The 18,586-nt window shown below is 40.0% G+C and overlaps 1 protein-coding gene across 1 annotated transcript in view; it reads right to left on the bottom strand.

The window, feature by feature from the left end:
* Positions 1–4,753: 4,753 nt before the first annotated feature.
* Positions 4,754–18,586, bottom strand: part of LOC115606393 (mucin-5AC-like) — a 55,943-nt gene continuing 42,110 nt past the window's right edge. The window contains exons 32-49 of the mRNA XM_030482235.1: positions 18,285–18,508; positions 17,222–17,396; positions 16,799–17,049; positions 15,025–15,208; positions 14,439–14,637; positions 13,297–13,475; positions 13,006–13,075; positions 12,643–12,743; positions 12,248–12,279; positions 10,668–10,845; positions 9,851–9,955; positions 9,622–9,656; positions 9,140–9,262; positions 8,933–9,028; positions 8,095–8,223; positions 7,236–7,293; positions 6,570–6,675; positions 4,754–6,054 (exon numbers count right to left, since the gene is read on the bottom strand). Of these exons, the coding sequence (XP_030338095.1) occupies positions 5,829–6,054; positions 6,570–6,675; positions 7,236–7,293; positions 8,095–8,223; positions 8,933–9,028; positions 9,140–9,262; positions 9,622–9,656; positions 9,851–9,955; positions 10,668–10,845; positions 12,248–12,279; positions 12,643–12,743; positions 13,006–13,075; positions 13,297–13,475; positions 14,439–14,637; positions 15,025–15,208; positions 16,799–17,049; positions 17,222–17,396; positions 18,285–18,508 (2,471 nt within the window). The 3' untranslated portion in view covers positions 4,754–5,828. The remainder of the gene's footprint in view (positions 6,055–6,569; positions 6,676–7,235; positions 7,294–8,094; positions 8,224–8,932; positions 9,029–9,139; positions 9,263–9,621; positions 9,657–9,850; positions 9,956–10,667; positions 10,846–12,247; positions 12,280–12,642; positions 12,744–13,005; positions 13,076–13,296; positions 13,476–14,438; positions 14,638–15,024; positions 15,209–16,798; positions 17,050–17,221; positions 17,397–18,284; positions 18,509–18,586) is intronic.

Below are 18,586 nucleotides of genomic sequence, written 5' to 3'. Positions count from 1 at the left end.
TGTAATTTGGGATGTGCATTCTCCAGAACCCCACAACACCTAAGAAAGCTTGTGTTTCTTTCTTGTTAGTTGGTGGAGACATTGCTGTTATCTTGTTGATCACGTCTGTGGGGATCTGGCGGCGTCCATCTTGCCATTTTATTCCCAAAAATTGAATCTCCTGTGCAGGTCCCTTGACCTTATTCCGTTTTATGGCAAAACCGGCCTTCAGCAGGATTTGGATTATCTTCCTCCCTTTCTCAAAAACTTCTTCCGCTGTATCACCCCACACGATGATGTCATCAATGTATTGCAGGTGTTCTGGAGCTTGCCCCTGTTCCAGTGCAGTCTGGATCAATCCATGGCAGATGGTAGGGCTGTGTTTCCACCCCTGGGGCAGTCGGTTCCAAGTGTACTGAACGCCCCTCCAAGTGAAAGCAAACTGTGGCCTGCATTCTGCTGCCAAAGGGATTGAGAAAAATGCCTTGGGAATATCAATTGTGGCATACCACTTGGCTGCCTTTGACTCCAGTTCATACTGAAGTTCTAACATGTCCGGTACGGCAGCACTCAATGGTGGTGTGACTTCGTTCAGGCCACGATAGTCTACTGTTAATCTCCACTCTCCATTAGACTTTTGCACTGGCCATATGGGGCTATTAAAGGGTGAGCGGGTCCTGCTGATCACTCCTTGGCTCTCCAGTCTGCGGATCAGCTTATGGATGGGAATCAAGGAGTCTCGGTTGGTGCGATATTGCCGCCGGTGCACTGTTGTGGTCGCAATTGGCACTTGTTGTTCTTCGACCTTCAGCAACCCCACAACAGAAGGATCCTCTGAGAGACCGGGTAAGGTGGACAGCTGCTTAATTTCCTCTGTCTCCAAGGCAGCGATACCAAAAGCCCATCTATACCCTTTTGGGTCTTTGAAATACCCTCTCCTGAGATAGTCTATGCCAAGGATGCATGGAGCCCCTGGACCAGTTACAATGGGGTGCTTTTGCCACTTCCTCCCAGTCAGGCTGATTTCAGCTTCCAGCATAGTTAACGCTTGGGATCCTCCTGTCACTCCAGAAATATAAATGGGTTTCACCCCTTGATACCTTGATGGCATCAGAGTACACTGTGCACCGGTATCTACTAGAGCCTTATACTTCTGTGGGACTGATGTGCCAGGCCATCTGATCCACACAGTCCAGTAAACCCGATTATCCCTCTCCTCCACCTGGCTGGAGGCAGGGCCCCTCTAATAGTGATCACAAAATTCTCCACTTATGTCTTGTAGAAAGGGATTAGTATTCCTTATCACAGGAGCTGGAGTAAAATCAGCTCTTTCGCTCCATCTGGGAAACTGCTCGCCAGAGACTGGAGCAGCAGCTTTCCTGGGAGGATCATCCTTGACCATTGTTCTCCTCTTCAGTTCACGCACCCGTTGCTCCAGAGCTGAAGTAGGTTTTCCATCCCACTTTCTCATGTCTTCTCCATGATCCCGCAGGTAAAACCATAGGGTGGCCCGTGGCGTGTACCTCCTATATTTCCTTTCTCGAGCAGTAGGGCGCCTTCTGTTAATAGCTGAGACATGGGTTGGTACGCGTGGAGAGCTGGATAGATCGGATAAATCGTCTCTCAATTGTTTGAACTCCTGGGACAGTTTTTCCACAGCTGAAATGATGGAAGGGGTGAGATTGTCTTCGAACTCTCGGAGTTGACGAATCAGGCAATCCACTGTTGGTGATATTCCGTCATTCCAGGTCATTGATGCCAATGTGTGGGCATATGATGATGGCGCACTCCGTGTAAGTTTCCGCCACATGGGTCGTGTACATTCGACTTCATCTGGGTCTACGGATGTGTTCCTGGAATCCGGCCTACGATAGATCATCTCTATAATGGCTGATTCCCTCAGGGACTGGATGCCTTTCTCTATCGTGGTCCAGTTGGCTGAGCGATTCGTAATATCGTCTTTGTAGGGAAACCTTTCCTTCACAGCTGCCAGGAGCTGCCTCCAAAGGCTGAGGGCTCGCTTCTCTCTTGCAATCGCTTTGTCAATTCCTCCTTCCTTAGCAAGTGATCCCAGCTGCTTGGCTTCCCTACCTTCTAGTTCGTGACCATTGGCCCCATTGTCCCAGCACCGGAGCAACCAGGTGACAATGTGCTCCCCTGGAAGACGGGTGAAATCTTTTCGCATATTCCGCAGTTCGGTTGAGGTCCGGGGTCGAGAAGTGACCTCTTCTTCTTCTTCCTCTTCCTCTGACCCACGTAGTAGTAACTCTTGTTCAGGTGCTGTTGCATGTAGTAATGGCACTGGGTCTTCATCTTTCTTCGCTTCGCGGGTTGCTCTTTGTGCCTTTCGTCTGCTTTTGCTTACAGGGGCAACAGACATTGTCACAAACTGGACATTTGGTTTAGCTGCAGTGTTTGTCACTGTGGTTGGAGTGGCTGCAGTGTCTGCCACTAGGATTGGAGTGGTTGCAATGTCTATTGCTGGGGTTGGTGCAGCTGTTGTGCTTGGGAGTTGAGTAACACCAACAGCTGCATTATCTGTTGCTGTCGGGGTTTGAGTAGCTACTGTGCTTGTCACTGGGGTTGGTGTAGCTGCGGTGCTTGGAGTAGCCATATTGTCTGTTGCTGTCGGGGTTTGAATAGCTACTGTGCATGTCACTGGGGTTGGTGTAGCTGTGGTGCTTGGAGTAGCTATATTGTCTGTTGCTGTCGGGGTTTGAGTAGCTACTGTGCTTGTCACTGGGGTTGGTGTGGCTGCGGTGCTTGGAGTAGCCACATTGTCTGTTGCTGTCGGGGTTTGAGTAGCTGTTGTGCTTGTCACTGGGGTTGGTGTAGCTGCTGTATTTGAAGTTGGAGTAGTTGCGTTGTCTGTTGTGGTCAGGGCTTGAGTAGCTGTTGTGCTTGTCACTGGGGTTGATGTAGCTGCTGTACTTGGAGTAGCTGTGTTGACTGTTGTGGTCAGGGTCTGAGTAGCTGCTGTGCTTGTAGTTGGCATAGCTGCGTTGTCTGTTGCTTTGCCATCAGATCCAGAGACATTTTTTTCCCTTTGAAGGTGCTGGATAGTGTTGAGCAGGGCTCTGTAGGCATAGGCCAAGCCCCAGCACGTTGCCAAAATTTGTCCCTCTCTGGTATAACCAGGATGACAGCACACCTCGTTTAAGTGTTTTACTAGTTTTTCCGGATGTTGCACTTGTTCAGTGGTGAAGTTCCAAAGCACTGGAGGGGCCCACTGGCCTAAATACTTGCCCATACTATCCCACACACCCTGCCACTCATAACTGTCCAGCCTCAGGGAAAATCTCCTGGTGGTCCTCCTACATCGTCGTCTAACCCTAGACCAGATTCGAACCTGATACTGCTGAACTTTTGACATTAAACGAAATAGGATGTTCCTACGACGGGATGGCCGTGGGTAAAACACACTCCGTATGTTTGCCAACATGCTGATCCCCAGCACAATCAGCAGGCAGGTTTCAAGGGTACTCAAAGGCCATCTAAAACCTTCAGAACTCTCAACTGCTGTTGCAAATAGGCTGGTGGGGGAACGGGGGGTGAAAGAGAATGCTTCCTTCGTAAGTTTACCCCCCGAGGAGAAAAAAAAAGATATGCAATTGCTAAAATATTTCATTATATACCTCCCAATGTATAGTGGTGATGGCCACGCTGGAAGCACAAACCAGACCAGTTTCATGATCAATGAGTCTATTGTATTACAAGTCATTACCATGAAGTACAGTGAAACAAGAACCTTAGCCCAGGCCCCCCAGCCGATAAACGCTAAAACAGCAAATAGTGGCTGTAAGTAAAGTACAACATGCTGAAACTCTGAGATCAAGCGCAACAAGTCTGAGAGCCAAATAATCACCATTGTGACGAGTAGTAACAATGAATGCTTATCACAAATATGATTAAACACACTCTGGTCAGATCTGTCGTTATCTCAACCTTTCGAGCCCCACATTGGGTGCCAAAAAGAACTGTCATGGTTTGAGCCCAGCCGGTAACTCAGAACCACACAGCCGCTCACTCACTCCTCCCCCCCCCCCTTCTTCCTCCCGCCGCTCCCGGAGGGATGGGGAGGAGAATGGGAAGAATGTAACTCCCACGGGTTGAGATAAGAGCAGTCCCGCAACTAAGGTATAACACAAAACCACTACTGTTACCACCAATGATAATAACGATTAGTGAAATAACAAGGGGAGAGGATACAATTGCTCACCACCCGCCGACCGATACCCAGCCCAACCCGAGCAGTGATCTGGGCCTTCCGGGTAACTCCCCCCGGTTTATATACTGGGCATGACGTGCTGTGGTATGGAATACCCCTTTGGCTAGTTTGGGTCAGGTGTCCTGTCTCTGCTTCCTCCCGGCTTCCCCTCCTCCCTGGCAAAGCATGAGACTGAGAAAGTCCTTGGTTGGAATAAACATTACTTAGCAACAACTAAAAACATCGGTGTTATCAGCGTTGTTCCCAGGCTGAAAGTTAAAAAAACACAGCACTGCACCAGCTACTAAGCAGGAGAAAAATGACTGCTATAGCTGAACCCAGGACACATCTGAAGTGATGTGCTTGGAACACTTTCAGTATTTGCTGTAAAGTGCCTCTCATTAAAGGCAGTATCAAAGCTCTATAGGGGGTGAGGTACCACAGTCTAGATTGACTTTTGACCTGGAGCTATTTAGAAATGGCTGTAGTAGGATGGGAAGCAAATGTTCTATGGGGCCAGCAATTCTCATGGGAGGGATTCAGTGAAAAGTCAAAGACGACATGTTGTAAAATGCTTTAAATTTATTAATCATCATTACTTTTTCATAAGGAAGAAAATATTCCAAAACAAAATAGAAGGCAAAAATATACCACACCCAGATAACATGACTAAGACTAAGAAATGGGATATCATTAATTGTGAAAGAAATGACCCAATAAATCAATTTTCCAAAACCAAAATAAATAGCAATAGTACAACTTTTAAAAGCTTCCTAGGAAAGAATTTACAATTATTATTATTATTACTATTATTTGTTTACAAAAATCCTTCATATGCCCTGTTGGCAAAAATACATATATATATACTTCTTCTGTAAACAGTTAATCACAAACAAAAAAATTCCATATTTTCATACAGTTACCATGCTGATGGTGTTATGTAAACAAAGAGTAGTATGCAGCAGCTTCTTATGGTAGGAGTTCTTTTTCTCATGAGAATATATAAGGAAATATGCCCATTATAAATTTTTCAAAATATTGAAGTTTATAGTTTTGAGAAGATATGGCTTTCTGCAGTCTAAGTTTTCCGTAATGTAAAAAGAAAACTAAAGAAACAGAGAGGTACAGTTTTCCTTGGGTTTTGTTTGTTTGTTTTCTGGACTTTAGCTTTTGATTGGTGTCAATGAACTGGAGTGCAAATGTTATTAAAAAGGTCAGCCTACATTAATGGACATATTAGATATTGTCAAGTGTCCTTGTTATGCCACCACAGGCAAGCTTCAAGCCAGAAAAGAATGTTGTTCTTGTAATAGACTTGTGCAAGTGTAAATCCAGCTTTCAGTCTTACGGTACAGCAATTCTCAGAAGACAAACAAACAAACAAGAAATGTCAAAATGACCTTATGCTCTTATGACCTTACACCTCTCAAGGTGTAAAAGAAAACACATGAAAAACAATAGGAGATATATTAGTAATGAAAACCAGAATAATGTGGACAGTCATACTGAGTTTGTATGCAGAAAATATCATCTGTTCATCCAAAATTTTAGCTGCTTTTGACACTTTTGTGTTTTTTTCAAAGTTCTTCTTTTTTAGTCTTATGTTCAATCCTTGTTTGATGACTTCTCTCTAGTTCTAACTTTAGACATTTGCTTGTTCCTGAGAGGTCTTTATCTCGTTTGTTGCCTGTTGGGTGCTGACTTGGGAAATGCACTCAGCACTCACACAGCTGCATTTCTCCACATAGGTGTATGAGTGATCAAGGTAGGTTCCATCACTGCACGTCAGAGTCACCTTTCTTTGGCTGGTCTTGGTTTCTTGACAACATGAGCATTTATGTTCCATTGTATTTGCCTCTGGAGAATATCTGATTGCAAAACCAGCAAAAGAGAAAGAATCAGAAATTATGTGAGAAATACCACTGCCCCTCCCACCCATTATTAAATATAACCAAGAAGTTATGTGGAACTATTCCTCAATATTACTGTTCTTACAGTATTGTGGTGAAATATAAGTTGCTCCTCACTGTAAAAATATATGGATCTGGCTCTTCCTTAAGGCCCAGAAAAAGTAAATTAATTAATCCAGATTACACATTAAGATAGTCCAAAATGAGAGAGTAGTGAGAAACAACCTCACTTTTACATGGGCAAAATCAAAACTCAGGTCTCTTCACTACGACACTGAAGAGGCTGTTCAAATATTGTAAGTCTTGAGGTAATTAAGCTAGTACAACATCAAGTCTGTTAAAAATTCTTACTAGCACAATGGAAACAGCTGATGACTGGGTAGATGTTGAACATATTACTTGTGGTTTCCTTTATGTAACTAGTGTAAAGAGTAGAAAACAAGAGGCCACAATTATCTTTTTATACCACTTACCGTGAGTAAGCATCACAGCTGCCTTCACAGTATGTCATCTCAACTGGTGCAGGAGATACACATCCATGATATTTGATGACAGTAGTAGTATTGTGCTTCATACAACCTGAGATTGTCACAAACCAAGGTAAAATAGGTTAAAATACATGTGCATATAAATAGTTATTTGTGTATGACAGTTTTTAGTAGAAAACTGAGGTGGATGGAGCTGAAGTAGGAAATAAGGTCACAGTGTATTTCTTGATGACTCTTGCTACTTGTATTATCAATGAATGAAAAATTCCCTTTTGCTTATTCAACTTTGGTGCAAGATGCAGAAATAAGAGCAGCATTATGGCAACTGCTCAATGCACGCACACCTCCCAGGACTGGCTTTTCTTTCTTCCTTAACCAGAATGTATCTATGAAAGTTGGAGAATAGTTGTAGTCCTCTTGTTCCAATAAAAAGGCTAACACTTGACAGTAGGGGATGGGCTAGTTCACCGCAACCATGTTTTTCAAGGTCCTGAAGTGAATGCTGGATTCTTTTTTTTTTTTTTTTCTCCCCCCAGTGTGAGGCAGTGGTCCCAAACTTGGTCTGTTCACCTCTGCATGCAAGGTGGACTAATATACCTAATAAGGCACATATTAACATTACTGACTTTTAACAAAATAGTCATTACTTACTCTTTAGTTTTACTTGGCATTCTTTACAGCAGCCATCATCAGATAGTTTGATGTCATCCTTGAGTAGGAAAACAGGAAAAGATGCTCAAGTTTCATATCTACATACTGAAGCAGAGACTTTTCTTGCTTCATAAGTTTCTCTGGCATCAGAAAATTTTTTGTACTGACATGGAATCTAATTTCAACCAAGACTAAATATTAAGGGCACGTAATTGCTTCAATATTAGTAAGAGTCCTTTGAAAGCTGATATTGAGGGGAGTTAGAACTGCTTTGCTGTCATCAGAGTTGAGTTGTTGAGTAGTAGAATTTCAGAAATACAAGTTGTAGCACATGTGGGATATTTTGAGTGACCCAAATCGTACAGATGATTATGTCAGACAGGGTAACTCAATTAATGAAATAACTGATTCCCCAGATGTATGGGGCTGGTTCTAATCTGCCCTGAGTTGTATTAAGTCAAATGATGTTGTGAACTGAAAGGGTTTATTTTCCTTCACCTTTGCTCTCAATAAATGAATTCTAAGAAAGAACTTACAATCTTAAATAACTTACGAATAAAAATTCCATTATTTTTCAATAAGATTGTTGCTTCTAGGTCACCTGACACATTTAGGAATCCAAGACACTATGCTTTACCCTTTTCGCAAGTGCCCAATCCTCAGTAAGGATTGATATATATCACCCATTGTAACTTTAATTTGCTTTTCTGAAACGAAATTTGTTGGGGACTAGATTCAGAGTGGTTGAAATGAGAGCTACATCCTGTGTGATGCATCTGCTAGGTATTTTCCTTGGATACCATGATGCTTCTATCGCTGCGACCTTTTCAAACATGAGAACTAGTAGAAGGCAACTTACTGGATCACAGTCATCAGGGTTAAAGGGAGGACAGCTTTTCTGTAAGATGACCTGAATGAACTGGTCATCATATTCTTCACATGTATAAGTTGTACAGTTATCAACAGGTGGGTTCCAGAGTTCTCCAACCTGAAAGTAGTTAAAAATTAGTGAATATCTTAGCAGTGTCTTACCATTGCTACCTACTGCAGTTTTTATTATTCAGAAAAATTCCCTTGGATTTCAGTCAATAGCTACTTGTCATATACTGCTGTAAGTCTTTTTCATTAACCAGGTGAAAAGGATGTATTTTATATGTATATGGACATGCTTTTTGTGTGAATAGGATAAATATGTGGACTCATTTGGAAAGAATAATTTGTGTGTCAGTGGTTTTGTCATCAGAATTTATGGGTATGTTCATTCAGATACATGGCAGAATTTCTGCTGGCTTCACTGACTCATCCTGTCCTAAATCTCTAAGCTATCTTGAGATTGAGTGTTTGGAGCAGGAAACTGTCTCCCCACATAAAATGATCCTTTGAGCAAAATGGATGCTATGTTTTCAGAGCTGAAGGCAAATAAAGGCCCATTGCTTCCACCTATGTATTTTTCTGTGTTGATTTCTGAAAGCTGTTGTTCAGTATCACAGTTGCTTCCAGAAGTCTTAGTTAGAACTGGAGTTGCATGGCTCAGTGTACTTGTTCAAACTATGTGAGACAGTCTGTTCCCTGCCTGAATAAGCATTTGTCTGACATGAGAAAAGATGGAGCAAATAAATGTGACAAAAAGACAAGGAGAGGAAAGAGTGAAAGACTAGCAGAGTTCACCAAAATTGAACTAAACCAAGGATAGTTACCTGGAGCACACGTGTAATGTCTCCTACAGTCACTATGCAAGCTGCTGCCTTGCACGTGCCGCAACACTCTCCAGGTTTCTTTGTATACTTATAACCCTGTTTTGAAAGAAATAGAGAGGAAATGACATAGAGTGAGGACACTGACCTTAACTGGTGGATATTTGAGCTGAGTGGGGTAGGAATTACTGACAGCAAAAGAGCACTCACCGCTGGGCAGTATGTGTCACAGATAACAGGCTTGCACTTGACAATAGCCTGGTGAGGGCTTGAGTAAGAGGATTCAGAGCAGGTGCATTCTTCACAGGAGCCTGATGGAATGACAGCTCCAGGCTAGGGGAAGTCAGAAAAACAGTCATTTTTAGTCAGTAAAAACAAGTAACTCTGTGTACATACGTCACAGACAATACAAAGCTGAACTATCCTTAAATACAATTTTGGTTACATTATTAAGCAGAGTTTCTGTTGTTAGCAACACCACTTTTGGAATTAGATTCTGCTAATGCGGAAAGGAGAGCAAAAAATACTTTTGCTTATAGGGAGGGTGTTGATATCCTGACCTTGATTAAATTATTAATGATGTTTTATCTCAGGCCTTTCTGCAAAATATGGTCCATGGTAAAAGTCTCAAAAACATTGCATTGTGAACCTATGTGAAGATGTATTCATATAGTGAGTTACTGTGTACTTACTGCATAGTAGGTTTCATTGACTACACAGCCATGTCCTGTAAAGAAGGAAGAAAGATGGTATCATAGAGGTATAAGTTTTAGGAAAAGAAGTATGTGAAAAACCTGCTGGTTTGTTGGCCCAATATGAAAACACAGATAATTTGCATATTTAGTTTTCAAAGTTCTTGTATTCATAAACTTAGAAGAATCTAGCTGTGAATAACGTGTGAAGAAGGTGCATAGTACTTACTACATTCAAAGGTAGGACAGCATTTTCCAGGCTGCATTATTGTGACTACTTCCTGTCCCTCTAAGCAGTGGTGTGTGACCTCAGGGCAGAGGCTAGTGTTGCAGTCTGTTTAATGTAAGACAATATAGAAAATAATGAACTCAGAATTTTTAAACAAAAGTAATTTTGTTTTGCATGAACTTCAGAAGTTGTCCTGTGGGGCAAATATGGTGTGTTTACACAAGCTAATTTAATGACTAATTCGGTATATTTGCCCAGCTGTTTTAAATTGAATGGGCTTTTGCATAACCTTTGTAAAGCAAAGCATTTTCTGACAATAATAAAGTGGTGATTGCTAGGAAGAGGTATTTCCAAAGAGAAATTTATATCAGTTGGGAAATCTGATGATTCTCAAAGATTAAGGAACTTTCTTGAGCAATTTTTAAATGTTCAAGATTTTTTTCCTTTTTCTTTTTTTTTTTTAAGTGTTTTTTTTATACTGGTCTTTGAAACAGAAAATGCTTTAAATAATAGTTTTTGAATATTTTTTTCAGGTGATAGCAGCATTAAAGGTTTCCAGCGTTGAATAACAGGAGATTTCCAGTTACTTTTCTGTGTCTAACTATGGAAAATCTTTTCATCTTTAAATTTGTTCAGGCGTCTAGTAAATGCTCTGCAAGAAGGTACTTAAGGTACTTATAAATGGGATGAGGGAGAAAAGCATTATAAAATCAATAGAGAATATTATAAAAATGAGAAATTATTCCTGTAGTTGCCCAAAATTATATTCCCCATGCCCAGAAAGTATTTTCCCCTTGATAAAAAACTAAGCACTTACAGCACTCAGTCCTGGTACAGCATGGGTCTTCTGGTATCTGTGTCTGAACAGGCATATAACCTGGTTCATCACAAAATACTTGCTGTGTCAGAGCACACTTGTGTTTTTCACAGTGCACTTTAAGAGTATGTTTGTCACAGACACATTCCTGGCAGTCTTTCATCCATTTTTCTCCTGGCTATACAAAAAAGGAAAGAAAACCAAAAAAAAAGAAAAAGTTATATAAAAATTCAAACCAAAATTTTGCTTCTTGTTGATTTATTGATGGATACAGTGATACCTGATTACATCAACCTTTTAATATTTCTAGTATTTTTAGATTTTATAAAAAACCCTCAAACTGAAGCTTAGGAGGGAATTACTGGGGGCCACTGAAGGTTTTGAGCATGTTTACACATCTATCACTTTCTATTTATTAGTAGTGTTAGTATGAGGGATATAAAAGGTCTAAAGGAGAAGTGATTGAGCTTTGCATGCATTTTTGAATAAGAAATTATCATATGACATACTCATTTGCACATTAGGTTACAGAGAGAAGTTTCTATAATTTGTGTGCAGCTGAGGAATTAAGAATACAGACTATCAACATTATCAAGCAACAGGTAAACTTTGCTATATATCTGTCCCTTCATACCTAGTTACTCTAGGGACCCAAATTTGTGGAAATAAAAGCAGCACATATGCCAAAATTCCACCACTACCATCTAGCTGATTTTTTTTTTTTCCCTCTTTCTCTCTCTCTCTTTTTTTTTTTTTTTAATTATTTGAGGTGATGATTGTTGAAAGAATATCTCCTAACTTACTGTTAGTTTTTCTTAGGGAATAACGTGGTTTCTGCTCTGGCACTCTGACCTGGTTTTGGCTGGGATAGAGTTAATTTTCTTCCTAGTAGCTGGTGCAGTGCTGTGTTTTGACTTTAGTCTTAAGAACAATGCTGATAACACACCAATGTTTTAGTTGTTGCTAAGTAGCACTTACCCTGATCAAAGACTTTTCAGTCTCTCATGCTCTGCCAGTGAGGAGGGGCATGAAAAGCCGGGGGGGAGCAGAGACAGGACACTTGACCCAAACTAGCAGCAGCATTATTCCATACCACAGCATGTCATGCCCAGTATATAAACTGGGGGAGATACCCGTAAAGGCAGATCCCTGCTCAGGTCGGGCTGGTCGGCGGGTGGTGAGCAGTTGTATTGTGCATCACTTGTGTTTATTCTTTTCCTATCTCCTTTTATATTCTCTCCCCTTGTGATTTCCCTTATCATTATTATTAGTAGTAGTAGTATTATACTGTACTTTAAACTGTTCTTATCTCAACCCATGGGGTTTACATTCTTTTGATTCTCCTCCCCATCCCACCCGGGGGAAGAAAAGAGGGGTGTGAGCGAGTGGCTGCGTGGTACTTAGATGCCAGCTGGATTTAAATCACGACGCACTCACAATAACTTTTAAGACTAAATGGGAACAAACATTCAGAAAAAACCTAAAGTCTCTCCCAGCCTAAGCAAAACTTCATGAAATGCTAAATATCCTCTTGCTTCATTTGTCTGTGCTTTATAAACCACATTGGTTGTGATACTTACCCATCTGGATACTCCATTTGGTTCCCTGCAAGCTGGAAAGAAAAAAAAGAAAAAGGAGTGAAGATTTATACCACTGAAAACTGACATAACATGAAGGAGTAAATTTGTGTAGTTTCAAATAGAAATACCGTGAAGATAAAACTAACAAGAAAATCAATATGCAGACTTGTTCTTCTGAAATGTAGAATTCTACCATCTTGGTAGGTCTCATGTAAAGAAGGAAGATGAAAAAAATGTAGTATTGATTATTATTCAATTTTTAAATGAGGAAGCTAAAGGAGCTTCAAGTGGTTGATTGGCCCATGATCTGACCACGTAGAAGATGGCAGTAGAACACAGGCCTTCTGGCTATCAATCCAGATCTCTATTCCCCAGACTAGCTACAGATTACTTACAGCATTCAGAGACACAGATGTCGCTGTCTTCACTCATGAGTGTCTTTCCTTCAGGACAGAAACATCCTTCAGTTACTCCATAGCCAGGAAGCTCAACAAAGCTAGAATGTGAGGAATGTGTGTATTTGAGTACAACATTTTTGCAGTGAAGCAGGAGAGAGAGCAGCACGTGTAGAAGGTTGACATGTCAGATAAAAGGGAGGCAAAAAATTTACATTTTAAGTTCAACAGGAAGTGCATATTCATAGAGCTAACATATTTTTAAATCTTGAAAAAATTATCCAAAGTCACAAGACATTTCATTATGAAGTAACTAAATTTTCCAAGGAAAGTAGATAAGTAAAAATATAAAAAAAAAAATACCTTGGGTCACAGGTAGCAGGATTAATGGGTCCGCATGGCTTGTATACCAAGCTTGATGGACAGGTGTATGCTGTATGGAAAAAGAAGAAAAAAGGTCAAAAATTGACAGTGCATGCATTTTTGAAGCAGAAGTGACTACAGCTTTGCCTTCTTCATTTGCAGCCTCTGTGAGTAAGGATGTCGCTGTATTTTTTTAGACAGTAGTCAAGTGTCAGATGTAAGGTGTGTTTACTGAATAAAACACAAGTACTGCCATTTCTCACACACATTTTTGAGTTCTGCAATACTTACAGCATGTATTATTGGTCTTTCCTCTCCAGTCAATGCAGACACCTCTAGCAGCACACTCTGTAGCATATATCTCCAAACTGGAACACTGCATGGATTTATTAGCTATACGACATCCGTCAAAAACACAGCCTTTGAAAAATGGTTCTGGTGGTATCACAGCATGGCATTCTGCAAAAATCCTGCAGACAGAAAAGAAACCAACAGCCTTAATATAAAATATATATAAAATCTGCTGTCAGTCAGCACTTTCCAGATGTAATAGCACATGACTCTCTGCTTCAGGAAAGAATGTATTACAATAAACAAAACCCTAAGAATGGCCAATAATCTGGGAGATAGATTCAGGTTTGGAAATTTGAAGCTCCATTTTTTGTTTTTTCCTAAGAGGCTAATGGTCATAGTGTTTCTGTATGTGTACAAAATTTTTCATCAGTCTGACATGAGAAATTTCGTGAAAAATGCAACTGCATCAGATTGAGGAAAAAGGGATGATAAAAGTAGCTGAGAGAAAAATTTAACATACAATAGCTCAAAACTTACTGGACACTACAGCAAGCATCTGTAAAAGGGCCTTTATAAGTGACTCAGCTGAAAAAAAGCTTTTTGCAGAGCTTGCGTGAGAAATAGGGTGGGAAGCAACCCTTTGTGCTTTTGGAGCTCCATGTTTTACATTAAATGTACAAAGAATAAAAGAAGCTTTTTGGCTGGGATGTTTCTGTCTGCTCTGTTAACCTGCATGGTAACCAGATTCTTTACGGATTGTACTGAAGGCTCACTTCAAATTTAGTGTTCAGTCTTTACGTAATACTATAACTAGAGGGAGTGAACATAACCTGGAGAGTAGGAAGGGAGGGAGGAAGGAAGGAAGATAACATAAATCTGTGTGGTTGCAACCCAGGAAGTGTGGATTTAGTGCTTGCTGCATCCCTGATTTTCTGACTTTACTTCTCCTTGCTCAGTTATTTTGGCACGCAAGTCATTAAAGGAGAGGAGTTTCTTTGCAAAGGCCTTTTACTATATATATCCTGTTATTAAGCTGTCATTTTCAGCTCTTTTCACATACTAGGGCTATAGTTCTTACTCTTCCTCGAAGATACCGAATTTTATCTAGAAAGAGTGAATTCGTTCAGATTTTTTCTTACTTGCTCCAGATAAGCTTGCAAAGAGAAGGCGTTCCACAGTGAGGCTTTGGCGGAGGTGTAGTTACAACTGGTGGTATTGGTACTCCATGGCATGACTTGTTGTTATCAACAATCCAGTGATGAGCCATTTGGGGACAGGAAGAAATGATCTTACCATTTGGTAAGCGGCATTCATCTGCTTTATTATTTGTACATGTTCCTGTAAGACACAAGCTATGTAAGTCTCATAAACCACATCAGATATGCACAGTGCATTATTGCGCTGATACCACGTTTAGAAGTGATGTGTTCACAAAATGTATAAGGTGCCTTGCTTCATGGGGATTGCTTTCTTTACGGTTCTATGAACTTCAATTTAGGTTAGGGAAAACCAAATAAACCTAAAACCCCAGCCCCAAAGAAAAAGAAAACAGGTTGCTGAAATATTGAACTTTTGATCCTACAGAAGTGGAAGACTTTTCATTTCCATTTTACTGCCATACTTCCATACTTCTGCCAATCATGAGACTGCATAGCCAGAATGGGTGAGAAAAACCACGGTAGGGTGGGGAAAGAGTTCCACCTCAAGTTAGTGCGTCTGTCTTACCACACTGTCCTTCGGTGTTGTTGCCAAATTTGCTGTATGGGAGTTTCACAGAGAAAATCAGCCCACTAAAGGTGATGGTTGCACCAATCTCTGGTATTTCAACAATCATGTTGATGCCAAGTGTTGAGAAAGAAATGCCATCTTTTTTGAAGCCTGCTTTCACAATCTTGTGGTTGAAGTACATCTAAATGCAGGGTTAAAAAAAAAAAGCACAACTTCAGAGTAAGCACTGCTTCTGCCTGATTGTTTTAAATAATGTATTTTCTAATCTTCATGATCATGCATAACTCCATATTGTTGTGCATCACATCCAATGCCCATTACCATCACAATAACAGCATATGTATGCATTGATATCTCAGCTTGTATTGTTACATAGCTAGAGTATGATAATAATCTAAGTGGCCTCTATATACCACATTTGTAGAGATTGTGTGCTAATGCACAGCATTCTAAATCCAACTACTTTCTTTGTATCTCTCCTAGTTTTGTGTATTGTAAACATTTTTCATATGAAAATGAGTGGTAGTTTTCTGTAACTACAGAAATATTCCTGCTGTTATGATGTAATAACTTTGCTGCAGAATCACACTGTCCCTAAACTACATGTTGTTAGGCACTGGAAAAGTTGTCCGAATTAAAAATTAAGTCATACGTCCCTGTAAACAGTAAATTGTCAGTTACTGTTTTCTTTCACAAGGAATCACTGGACTAATTGTTTCAGCATGCCTTTCTGACTGTAGGTAAGGAGAACGTGGCATGGCTCTGTAGGGGAAGAGTGCATACCGAGACAGACTTTCCCTCCCACTTCTTTGTGTTCTCTAATTGATTAATAAATTCCGCAGTGTAGGAGTGAGACTGACTTTTCATTTTCAATGGCTTGCCAACACTAGTTTAGAATCATGAAGGTGAAGTGACACCCCCAGTCACACCTTTTCTTCAGCAATACTTCTCTTCCCAGCAGGGAATTGGAGGGGGAATCACGACATGGCTCTGATGCCTGAAGTTCCCTATGCAGAGGAAACAGTCCCTAGTCATCCCACTGATAAGGGATGCATACCCATCTTCCTCATTGGAGGAAAATCACACTTGTGATTTGCATTCATGTTTCTTAATATGTTTGTTTACATAAGTCAGTGGCACAATATACTGGTTTTCATTAAACACGAATCAGGCACTAGGGTAAGCATTCTTTCTGGCTTCTCTATCAGCTGTATTAGTCTGTTTCCTAGTGTTACTTATGTGTACATGTACATGCACATGCACATAAATTCATATCTGCACAGTGCTAAGTTGTTTCTGATATTTTTTCCTTAGGAACTTTTTTTTCTTAATGATACCTACAAGAAATCTGGAGAAGGACTTTTACAAGGGCATGTAGTGTCAGGACAAAGGGAAATGGTTTTAAGCTTACAGAAGGTAGATTTAGATTAGATATTAGGAAAAAGTTCTTCATTATGAGGGTGGTGAGACACTGGAACAGGTTGCCCAGAGAAGTTGTGGATGGCCCATCCCTGGCAGTGTTCAAGGCCAGGCTGGATGGGGCTTTGAGCAACCAGGTCTGGTGGAAGATGTCCCTACCTATGGCAGGGGAGTTGAGACTGGATGATCTTTAAGGTCACTTCAACCCAAACCATTCTATGATACCCTCTACCCTCATCACCTCTGTGATACAATATTCTAACAGAGTGTATTTCAAATTAGAATCAGGAAGGCCTGTGGACCTTATTTCTTTTTTGCAAAAAATAGGGAAATTAAAAAATGTATATTTTACCACATTGGTCATCACACCATTCATGAGTTTACGGGTCAGCAGCACTTCTGCAGATTTATAGAAAATAATAATGGATTTAGGGCAGGAAAGTCCATCTTCTGCATCGCAGTAATAATTGTCAATGTAAACACGGAAGTTGTCATATTTAGGCACAATCTGTTTCACCAGGACATAAGTGCAGTTTTCAAGGAAAGTATAGTAGGTTCCATCAAAAGTAATATAGTGAGGATCACCCCATCCACTGCACACACCTGGTAGAGAGAAAACATTTAGAAGATTAACATGAAAATTAATTTAGAAGAAAGAATTTAGAAACTGAACTGAATATACTACAATATAAGAGCAACCCTAAGAAAACAAAATGCCCATATAATCTGTTTGCTTTTTTCAAAACAGATTTTCCCTTAATCTACTGGTGCTTACATTGACACTCATAATGATAACAGCAGCCATTTTCATCAGGTACCAGTATTGCTGGATATTTGTTTGCACAGGTAATTTCCTTTACAGGTGGGCAGTGCGTTGGAATTACTTCTACCTTGTTGTCTCCCTTACAGATGAGTTCTGTACAGTTGGATAATTTGTATCTTTGTCCAGGCTGCAAAATGAACAAAAATTGCTGTCAGGAATTTGCAAACAGATATGAACTCTACTCATATTTTCAATTTAATGGTACATTGTTTCCAGTAGCAGTGGTGTTGGAAAGGAAAATAATATGTGTTACTTTTCTTCAATTTGTGGTACTAATGATTTGTGATGTTGGCCAGAGGTATTCATAATTATGACCATGATACAGAGGATCAGAACCTGTTCTGTTTTCAAAATCTGAAGGAAAGACTAAAATTAAAATCTTCACTGATAGTGCAAGTTTGTGAATATTCTACATAAATAAATAAATACATAAATAAAAATTTATTTATTTTAATGCTAAAGGAGGTGGGAACATTAATTCCACACGGGGAGCTCTTCTGAAGTCTGGGGAGATAGGTCATAAGTTAAGGGAATTGACGTCTGTGATATTAACTGATACTAGCTATGTAATTGTACTTCAGTATCAGCACAGACCATCACTAAAGAAAAAAAAAAATGTGTATAGAAATAGAGGTAAGAAGGCAGAACAGAAACTAATACAAGCCTCCACAGTAGCTTACATTATCCTGTTTAGTGAATAAACAAAATGTGCAAGAAAACTCCCTCTATTACTTCAGAAAGAAGGTTTGTCATTTATGCAATGCAGTGCATCAGAAAGTGTTTTACTACAACAAAAGTAATTATAAAAGATAATTGTAGCCTGCTTTCTCAGTGTGAAAAAAAATTATGAAGAAGGCACATAAAAATTTGTATTATTTATATTGCCCACAACGAGAAACACTTATCCTGGCAATCTGCACATTTAAGGCTTAAAGACTAGAAACTGTTCCTTTCTGGTATGAACCTAACATTGGTATTAATTCAGCAATCATAATGTGACACAGAAATTACATACTTGAAGGGGAGGGTAAGTAGCAGAAACACAACCATGAAAAGGAAGTCTTCCAGAAGTGGTAGGCAGAGGAACTGTTGTTGTTACGGTAGACCATTCAGGAGAAGTAGTGGATAGAGGAGTAGTAACGTTACAATCCAGAGCATGTCGTTCAACAGTACATATTGGACTACAGATGGCATAAAATCTACATCCGTCACTATCCATACGGTTGTAAATCATTTCACCTAAATATAAAAATAAGCAAATGCAGTAAGATAAAAAGAAAAAAAAGATTAAAAAATATTTCCAAAATTGAAGATGGC

This window comes from Strigops habroptila, chromosome 4, assembly GCF_004027225.2.
Source record: "Strigops habroptila isolate Jane chromosome 4, bStrHab1.2.pri, whole genome shotgun sequence".
Classification (NCBI taxonomy): domain Eukaryota; kingdom Metazoa; phylum Chordata; class Aves; order Psittaciformes; family Psittacidae; genus Strigops; species Strigops habroptila.
Note: the sequence above shows the minus strand (reverse complement) of the source record. Positions and strands in the feature narration are given on the sequence as shown.